The 10676-nt window shown below is 31.7% G+C and overlaps 1 protein-coding gene across 1 annotated transcript; it reads right to left on the bottom strand.

Annotated features, from left to right (window-relative positions):
- Positions 1-6698: 6698 nt before the first annotated feature.
- LOC118046814 (probable pectinesterase/pectinesterase inhibitor 7) lies at positions 6699-8665 on the bottom strand. The gene is made up of 2 exons (XM_035055857.2): positions 7626-8665; positions 6699-7501 (listed from the first exon to the last, which is right to left on the bottom strand). The coding sequence occupies exons 1-2, from the start codon at positions 8611-8613 to the stop codon at positions 6810-6812; spliced, it is 1680 nt and encodes a 559-aa protein (XP_034911748.1). The 5' UTR covers positions 8614-8665; the 3' UTR covers positions 6699-6809.
- Positions 8666-10676: the final 2011 nt, after the last annotated feature.

The raw sequence follows: 10676 nt of genomic DNA, 5'->3' as shown, positions 1-10676 counted from the left end.
AAATGAGCTACCCCTTCCATTACAACCACCTCTTCCAAAAGGGGTACATCTTTTTGAAGCCACCATTGTGTATATGGTCCTTGAGACCAGGAATATTGTAGAGAAGGTCCAGATCGCCAACAATAAACTTAGCTGGAACTGTGATTGGTGACCCTGTCCAAGGCGCCATTAGCTCCCAGGTACTGCAAGAGGAAACAAAGAAAAAAAAAGTAATGGTGTTCAAAGTCATCTTCAGCTTCGCCCGGTTCCTACATCATGTAAGCAAATAGTGTACAGTGCATGTTGTTAGACAACTAAACCAAGAAATTACTGATGAATTAAAGGGCTAGCTTATAATACTGATGAAATTAAAGGGATCAATGTGAAAAGAGTTCAGATGATGATCAAGTTGTAAAAATAAAAAATTTAAAATGAATATTTTCATATTTTAACTACTATATCTGATTGACCGATCAACCGAATATTGTAACATCCATTTTATGGAAACTAAATATCCAGACATTCCATTTGGGAGCCTCTGTTTTCAGATCGCAAATTCTATTTAAGAGTTGGTATAAGGATTTTTTTTTTTCAACAGTGTTAAAGTATTCTTTTTCGATGGAATTGAAGATAACGAATAAGTAGACAATCAAAAGAGTTAAAGACTACTCTAAGTTGAAAATATTATTGTAAAAAACATAGTTTTAAAACCCAGCCCGGAGACGGACGTAGTTCAAAGTCTGGGTTCCGGGGTTTGACCGGATCGGTCAGGTCAATTTTATTTTAAAAAAAATTAAAATAATATCATTTTAGTAAAAAAAAAAAAAAAAAAAAAATCAACAAGTTTGCAATCGAGTCTTGACCGGGTCTTGCCGGGTCAACCGAGTCGCCAGGTTAGCTGAGTCACGTCAGATTTTTTCTTTCCCTGTTTTTTTTTTAACCCGGCCTGGTTCTAGCCCCGGGTTGACCCACCGGGCCAGACCGGATTTCAAACCTATAGTAAAAACCAGTGACTACAATAGTATATTATATGAATCAATAGGTAAAGAACATTACAAATTAGGGAATGATTCAACAAATAAATAAATAAAATTGTTTATTACATGAGTAAATAGAAGAAATACATGAAGGTTTGATTCAGCACACATACACTGAACCTGATGTTCTTGATGAAGTTCAAATGTTCCATAATAAACAAGTTAAAGTCTTAAAAAGTTAAGGGTTTAGTTCGAAAGACATCATTTTAATATCATAATCCAAGCGGGGAATGTTAAACTCAAGGGTTAGATTATAATACTAAAAGACTTAAGGATCGAACTAGAAAGAGTTTTAGGATGTTGGAGACCAATTTGTAAAGAAAGAATTCAGAGATTTATCCTTGTAATATCTAGTTGACCTATCAAAGGCATATTGTAAGACCTAGTTTATATCGTTATTCAGACATCTAGTTTAGGAGCTTTTGTTTATAGCAAAAGTACCGATCTAATATTGTGCGTCTGCGTCTGCTAAGAATTCTTTTTGGATGAGTACTAAATCCAATATAGCATCTGCAAATTATCCTTGAACTCATGTGTTTCGATCCCTGTTTCTGAGAGCCTAATGTCTCAATAAATCTGAAAACAAATTTAAGTGTTTATAAATGAGAAAGAAGATCAAGATATAATTTTCTTCCTAAAAAATATTGGATCTTGAACAGATTGCTAACTGGTCGCTACTCCTAGATCATATAAAAAAGGGGGGGTGGACTGCCGAAGGGAAATATGCAGGGTGGAAACAAAATAAGATGACTCCCACCGCCCTCCTCTCCTTTTCCTATCATATTTCTTAGATGAAACCTGCTAAAAGCACCGCGACGAAATACAGAATGAAAAATATTGTAATGACTGTCTCATGAACATTACTAATAGAAACACAATATTTTCCAATTACAAAAAAGAAAAGGGAAGAAAAGAACCTGAAACCTGAGGAAGTAGTAATTGTCTCCAAACAGAGCTCTAAACTACTGCAAAAAAATCATTCTTGTTTATTTCTGTGTTTTAAAAATATTTTTAAAAAAGATAAATTTTTTTATTAATTTTAAATTAATATATTTTTATTTTTTTAAAATTATTTTAATGTGTTGTAGTTAAAAATAATTTTTTTAAAATAAAAATATTATAAATATATATTTTTGATATAAAAAAATTATTTTTAAAAGGAATGATAATTACTCCGATAAACATGCTCTTACGGATTCCTGGGCAAGAGCGGGACGCTAGTTCTGACCAAAGCCTTCACTCTGTCAGGTCTAAAAGTGCAAAAATAGCAAGCAATCATGGTCCCCCAGTCATTGCCTACCAAAAAAAACCATATCAATCCCCAGCGAGTCAAGAAGTCCAGTCAAGTCGCCCAGGACGTGTAACCCGGTGTACTCGCTCACTGATCTTGGAGCGTCGCTATCTCCGTAGTCACGAAGATCTGGAGCTATGCAACGGTAGCCGACGGAGGAAAGAGAGAGGAGTTGGTGCCGCCACGAATACCATAGTTCAGGGAAACCGTGCAGGAACAAGATTACAGGGCCTGTTCCCGTTGATGCGATGTGCATATTTATGCCATTTGTAGCCACCGTTCTGTGCTCAATCTTATCCATTCGTACGTTGGTTTTGTGTTATATGTCGACGGAAGGAAAATGATACATTAAGCCTCCATATCAATCATTCACAATTTGTTTTTTGGGATAATTACATTCAGATTCTTATAGCTTGATGGTTTTTTTTTTTTTTAATCTTTCTATTTTTAAAAATTACGTTTTACTTATTCATCTCTGATAATTTTATAACAAGTTATATTCTTTATCATTATTTTTAATTTAATGATTAAAACACTCTTATACATTGACTATTAAAAACCCTGATAAAAAAAATATTTACCAAACATATGATCGGTAAAATTTGTATCAATGGGCTCATAGACCAAAATACTCCATTGGAAAAACTCTCATTGGTAATTTATGTTTTGTCAGCGTGTTCGTTGGTAATAAAATCACTGATTTTATTGACGATAAAAGCACGCCAAAAAATAATTGTCCGCTTCATTCTGTTGGTATTTCTATTGGTGAATATGATATATTACCAATAGAAAAAACCACATGTAATTTCATTAGTGGTTTTTTTTTAACATCGGTATTTCTCTTGGTGAATTTGATATATGTGTTGTAAACTTGCTAGCATTGTTCAGAGAAAAAAAAAAAAAAGACATCGTCGTTATTGCAAAGTATAACATTTGTATTAATTTCGACCAAACCATGATGAAGATCTACTATGATTTTTCTGTCAGTGGTATCATACCAATAACATTTGAATAAAAAGACTTTATTCTGATAGCTATGATATTGCAATTAAATGACATCTTCTAACTTCTCGTTAACTTAAAACTCATTAGAAGTCGATCACCTAACACAAACTCCACTGTTATATATCTTTCTACCCTAACTATACTCTTTAGTATGAATCACATAACCATTGATGAAATACCTGTTATATCACCTCATCTTTCTTTCAAGACCCAGACTTAGTAAATTCAAAGTAACCACTAGCATTCTCTTCTAATTGATAAACCTGATACATGAATTATAACCATTAATATTTAACAATAAATGTGTAATTAAATTGAATATCCTAAGATATAAAAATAATTAAATAATCCTTACATGTGTTCTGAATCGTGTGGAAAATTGTTAATCTTATAATCGAAAGATTTGAGATTCAGTTAGCTGTGAATTTTAGGACAATAAAAATTGACGATGTTGCCTATAAAGAGTTCAACAATCTATTAGTTTATGATAGCATAAGAGATAATTTTTTTGAAAGTAATGATATCTTAAGTATTATACTTACTAAATAAAAAGTCTTAGTTCATCGCAGTTAAATAACACATAATTATGTGCTTGTCTGATTAACTAAAACAAATTCAAGATAATATCCTAGTCATGAGATTTAGATACCCTCATAAAAAGCAATTCTTAATCAATCCAATGTTGAAGGATGAAATTAAAAAAAGATGAAAAAAACAATCGAGTTAACCCATCAAACCCACGCAACGGGTCATAAAACTAAGATAACCTCATATAAAGTATACTAAAAAATGACCGCATATCAACTTTGGTTAACTACCAAATCCATGACCTAACTCATGAGGTTATAATAACTCTATAAAAAGCAAATCGAAATAAATTATAAATCATAATTTCCAATCAATCCAATGTTGAATGATAAAATTAAAAAAAAAATCAATTAAAAAAAATAGCTTGAGTTAACCCACCAAACTTATCATTTAGGTCATAAGATTATGATAACCATATATAAAAAAAAATCAAAACAAATTAGAAAGTCTAATTCTCAATCAATAAAATTTGGAAAGATGAAATAGGAAAAAAAAATAATATAAAAAAACCGAGTTAAACGGGTTAATTTACCAAACTCATGACCTTATTCATAAGGCTTATATAACCCCCATAGAAAGCCCATTAAAACAAATAAGTCAATACCTAATAAATCAAATGTTGAAAGATAAAATTTTAAAAAAAGGTTAACTTGTGAAATATGTAACTTGGGTAATAAAACTAAGATAACCCCATGGAAAAGTAAATCAAAATAAATAAAAATAATCATGGAGTCAAATCCCCAACAAATCAGATGTTGAAAGATGAATTTGAAATTAAAAAAAAAAAACATCGATTAAAAAAACAAAGCACTATACTATTGAAATGATAAGTGCTTTATGTGGTGGTGCATAGTTAAAGCATCACCTCTTCAAGTGTTTTGTTAATTAACTAGTCAAATTCACGATCCAGATCATAAGGATGAGATATCTCAATAGAAAACAAATTAAAACAAATCATGAAGTCCGATTTACAACAAATCAAATGTTAAAGGATGAAATTAAAAATAAAAAAGAGATTAAAATAAAAATAAAGCTATTTACTATTGAAACAAATAGTGCTTTGTGAGTTGGTGCATAGTGAAAGCACCACCTCTTTTAGTGCTTTGTTAATTAACCAATATGTGACTCGAGTCATGAGGTTAGAATAATTTCATAGAAAGCAAATCAAAATAAATAATGAAGTTCAATCCCTAATAAATTAAATATTGAAAGATGAAATTGAAATATAAAAAAATATAAATTTAAAATAAATATTCTCTAAAATACTCATGCATTCAAGAATTGTTTTGGAAAAAAAAAAAACATAATCATTCGAACCAAAAGAATTATCAAGATAGAGAACTATGTGAATACTATTGTAAGGATTTGCATAACAAGTCGAATAGTTCAAGATATTATGACACTAATTAATTGAGTAACTTTGATAGTATTTCATTAAGAAATGTTCAAATGCTAAAGTTACTTATCCTAATTTAGTGATTTACTAAATTATTATCTATCTATGAATCTTTGAGTTTTTATATACTAGTCATACAATTTACATTCACATGGAAAATTGTTAGAACTTTCTTTTAACATAGTTAATAGACACATTTGAAGCTAAATTAAAAGTGGAGTTTACTCACTTTTAAAATTAAAAATTTTTGAAAATTATTCTCCAACATAAGTATTTTAATATGAAACATTAACATGACTAAAATAAATTATGGGTGAATAAAAAAAAATTTATTATAAAACTCTCAGTTAACATGTTTTGTGAAATCCCAAACTCTGTATCCCACATAGAAAAAAGGTTTGTTTGTTTTTTTTTTTTTGGTAGTTGATATAGTAGGAAGTAATTTTTTTTTTTTTTGAAAATGAGCATGTATTACACCAAAGCGTTTAAAGGGGATAGACCTTAAATGAAGTGTGTTTTAGGCTTAAACTTATGTGCATGCTTATTAGGCTCCACTTGGCACAAAATAACACTACCTGGGCTTGAACCTTGATTCCTACATCTCAAGTCTTAAGTCTTGAGCCTAGATATGGACTTGATCTTTGAGCTTTAGTTTGAAGTAAAATAAATTTTTAATCCATAATTGTTTTTGTCACCCATTTTTTGTTTAGTAATCCATGAATGAAAAGTTTGAATAATTTTATTTTTTAAGCAAAAATATCTAGTTTTTAGAGCAAAAACTAACTTTTTATCTTTTTATGGTGAGCACTTAAGGTAAAATTGCGAGAACTTTGCCTCAGTTTTGGTTTTAATAATCAATATAAAAAAGGGTTGAATGAGAGATGTTTTGCATATCTTGCATTAACTCTTTTGTCTTCTTTATTGTTCTTTTAGCTTCTATTGCCTCTTGTTTTGCTTAATCTTTTGCCCTTTTCTCTTTTTGTTCTATAGCTTAAATTTTATTACTTTGTAGAGAGATATCAAGTTGAATTATTCATTTGATTTGTAAACTTTTAAAGAAAGTGGATTTTTTAAAAGATTTTTATATGAATAAGATCTTTTTAGAAGCTAAGGTATTGAAATCTTAAACGACTATTTTCAATAAAATCATTTACACTAAGTGACAAGCATTTTAATTTTTAATAATGAAGGGTTTAATCTTTGACAACAACATTTTTCTTTTTTCATCCAAATATTTTTAACAAGTATCTTCTATTTGTATTAATTTTATTTTAAGTATAATAATTTTTTTAGTACATGTTAGGATATATGCTAGCATCTTAGTTGATTCATTTTGAATATTCTATTATATGTTTAATATGTATACTAGGATTTTGTTCTTGTTCCAACGCTAGTTGAAGTCCTTATAAAATTGTAAGCAATTAAAACCAAACAATTACAGCCTTTAAATATACTAAAAGAAAAAGACAAAAAAAGAAAAAAAGAACTAGTAACAATTTGTCACAGAAGCTGCTCATATCAGGCCACTAGAGAAAGGAACTGCTGTTTGAGGTAGCCAATCATTCCCCAGCAAGAAGCCAGAGACAGTGAAATTAGCAGCATCAGTGGCGTTAATAACGTGGAAACCTGGCCATGTCACCCTGTTTGTAGTATCAGATCCCGGTCCAGTGTTATTATACTCTGCATAATATGATGTATTGAGTGCGAAATCTCCATTCCATATTTGCCAACCAGAAGGATTTATCGATGTATCCATGAAGCTTTGCATGTAAACAGTTCTTGAATATTCCTTCCATGGCCTCCCAAGATACGTTTGGACCGTCCTATTGCTTGAAGCCAAATCGTCAGCAGCTGTAATGTTACAATTGTGTATGGAAGTGCCTGTGTTTTGGTTCGGGTCTTTTCTGCCTTGGGCAGTGATGGCATTGAATTGGCCAATCATAGGTAGCCGCGGATACAAGTTGCAGTTCTGGAAAACAACAGCAGCATTGCCAAATATAAAATCAACAGTACCATAGATATCACAATCCCTGTAGAATTGCCTCAGAGAATGGGTGTATAAGGTATCCTGGTACCCTTCAAAACTGCAACTATAAAATGTGGACAAATCAGCTCCGCTTCGAAGAGCTACAGCCTGATGCTTGACTGCCCCAGCTGTGTTCCGGAATGTTATGTTCACTGCAACAAAGTTTTGTCCAACTACAGCTGCAACATGGATCACAAATCTGATTAATTAGCTAGATTAAGTCCATGTAATTGTTTGGTAATTAAATATTATAAAACTTGCTAGTCTATTCTAAGACCACGTTCGTAGGTATCAAGCTCTTACCAAATGTAGCAGAATTGAAAGTAGTCCACCCATCAACAACACTACGATTCCCAGTAATCACCGTCTGATTTATGCCATCTCCTACCATCATCAAATATCTCTTGTTCTTTGCAATGGACACATACTCTTCATAAATGCCAGCGGTGACATAAATCATGAAGTAGCCATTACTGCCGTCAGTTTTATTTGGAGCTGCAGCAATAGCATCATTGATGGTTGTGAAATTCCCTTGTCCGTCCTGACGCACCGTCACTATATCACTAACCTTTACATCGTTATTCTCTGCGGCCTGGAGAAGCTTTCTCCTACTGACTGATTCGTAAATTGCATGGTTCCTGGCAGACATTTTGAACGGCAATCGTCCATGTCTGAATTCAAGCTGCTTGCTTTTAGGCTGCCATGTGATCCTTTTCTTCATTTTAGGAACCCAACCTTTGGTGAAAAAAGCTAGAGAAACACTATAAAGTTTTGCGTCATCAGACAAAGGGACTGAGAGACCGTTCCTTACACTCCAGGCAGAAGATGTGGCCTGCAGGCCATCTAAACAGGTTTCCTGGTTTGTTAGAATGGCACTTAGCAAAGTTTGCACATCATCAGCTTGCAAAGCGGGCAAAATTTTACTAGTAGCATTGACAGTTTGAAAGGCGTTCAACAGAAACTCTATGTTTAAAGTAGCTAGAAACCGGCAATCCTCAAGAGCCCGAGTTGCAGTAATAGACAAACTGGAGCGTCGTAAGAGATATTTATCAACCAGGTTCAAAAATTTACGGGATTGTGATAGAGACTTGCGGACGCAAAGTCGGGCAGAGTCGTAGACATTGGCAGACTGCTTAGGGAGAACAGATTTGCAATAGGAAGGGTCTTGGGTGTCGTTGCAAAGGGTTCCAGGGCTGACAGGACTACTTGGAGAGACATCTGCTAAAGATGGAGAGGAAAAGAAAGGAAGAACAGCAGCTATTACTAGTAGAGAGATGACCTTAGAAGCCATTATTTTTCGGACAAAGGGGAACTATGAGTAGCTAGTTTGAGGAAATTGTGTAAATGGGTTCGCTTTATTTATAGAGGATTGGAAATTAAGTGGTTTATGACTGGATTCATATTACACCATGGCTGTTAGTGATACTTGTCTGGTATGCAGACAATCTTGTATTTACGAAGTCAATTTTCATGACTTTCTGAAAAACGCGTAGGTCTCCTATGCTGTCTAAGGGATTTGCTGAATATTTTTTTAATTTCTACGAACATTATATTGTTATCCATGCAGGTTACTATCTAGGAGTCTTCTGAGTAAACGCCGTCTATCCCTAATTCCACTTGCAATTCGGTGCTAGTCGTTCTTCAACGGTTCTCTACATGCTGCTAAGTCTATCTCACTTTTTTTCTTTAATCAGCTGGAATTAATTTTTATTATCATCTCGTTTACAGTAACGAGTTGCTACTAGAATGAGTTGCCGTAGATATAACGAGAAGAATCTGAGTGTCCAAGTGCTCTTCATTCAAGGAAGGCAGCAATCAAATTGCAAACAAAAGTTAAGGGAGAGTAAATTGTCAAAGAATTTATTTGTTCTCTTTCTCCTTGTGGTCAAATCATTGGTTTGGTCTGTCTTATAGTTACGATAACAAAGCTGGTTGCAGCAAGAAGGCTACTACATTTAGACGGAAAAACCTTAAAAGTCCTCCTGGCAATTTAGATTTTTAGGAGAGCCGGGCCCAGAAAACTCCAGTTAATGACGGTCCGATTGCTTCTAGTTAGATTATGCAAACTTAAATGCACATTAAGCTGTAAGATCTTCAAATCTCACGGGAGAAAATAGAAAAAAAAAAAGTATATTTAAAATGTGGATGATTTATGTAAGATGTAATCATAGAAAAAAATCTTAATATGTAAAAACGAAGAAGAAGACACTACTCTCTCTCTCTCTCTCTCTCTCTCTCTCTCTCTCTATATATATATATATATATATATATATATATATATATATATATATATATATATATATATATATATAACATCTCTTATTATTACCATAGTTTAAACCCGGCTCCAAGGTTGACCCCCACGGGTCTTTTCATGGGTCAACCCGAAAAAAATTAAAAAAAATATTTAAAATTCTAATATTTCATATGAAAAAATTAAGAAAAAATCAATGTAAATATAGGCTATACATATTATAAATAATAAAGTTTAAAAGAATATTTAAAAAAGTTTTTTATCCCACATTAAAAGATACTACGTTAAGCTTTTAAGTTGAAATATTTAATCCAAATTTTTTTTTTATCCCATATTGAAAAAAATATAACGTTTTTCTTAAGAACATAAGTATATATACTAATGGGTTTCAAATCTCACATTAAAAAAAACATAACTTTTTTCTTAGGAACATAGAATATATATACTAATTGGTTTCAAATCCCATATTAAAAATACATAACTTTTTTCTTGGAAACATAAAGTATATATACAAAAGGGCTTCAAATCCCATATTGAAAAGATACTATATTATCCTTTTAAGTTAAAGTATTTAAACCAAAATATTTTGTATCCCACATTGAAAAAACATAACTTTTTTCTTGGGAACATAGTATATATACTAATGGGTTTCAAATCCATAATAAAAAACCATAACTTTTTTCATAGGAACATAAAGTATATATACGAAAGGGGCTTCAAATCTCACATTGAAAATATATTATGTTATCTATTTAAGTTGAAGTATTTAAACCAAAAAGTTTTTTATTCCACATTGAAAAAATACATTTTTTTTCTTAGAAACATAGAGTATATATACTAATGAGTTTCAAATTCCACATTGAAAAGATATAACTTTTTTCTTGATAATATAGAGAATATATACTAACGGGTTTGAAATCCCACATAGAAAAAACATAACTTTTTTCATGGAAACATAAAATATATATCCGAAAGGACTTCAAATCTCACATTGAAAAAAATACTATGTTATTGCTTTAAGTTGAAGTATTTAAACCATAATGCTTTTTATCCCACATTGATAAAACATAACTTTTTTTTCTTGGGAACATAGAGTATAT

Source organism: Populus alba, chromosome 2 (genome assembly GCF_005239225.2).
Source record: "Populus alba chromosome 2, ASM523922v2, whole genome shotgun sequence".
Lineage (NCBI taxonomy): Eukaryota > Viridiplantae > Streptophyta > Magnoliopsida > Malpighiales > Salicaceae > Populus > Populus alba.
The sequence above is the reverse complement of the archived record's forward strand: the minus strand, read 5'-3'. Positions and strand labels throughout refer to the sequence as shown.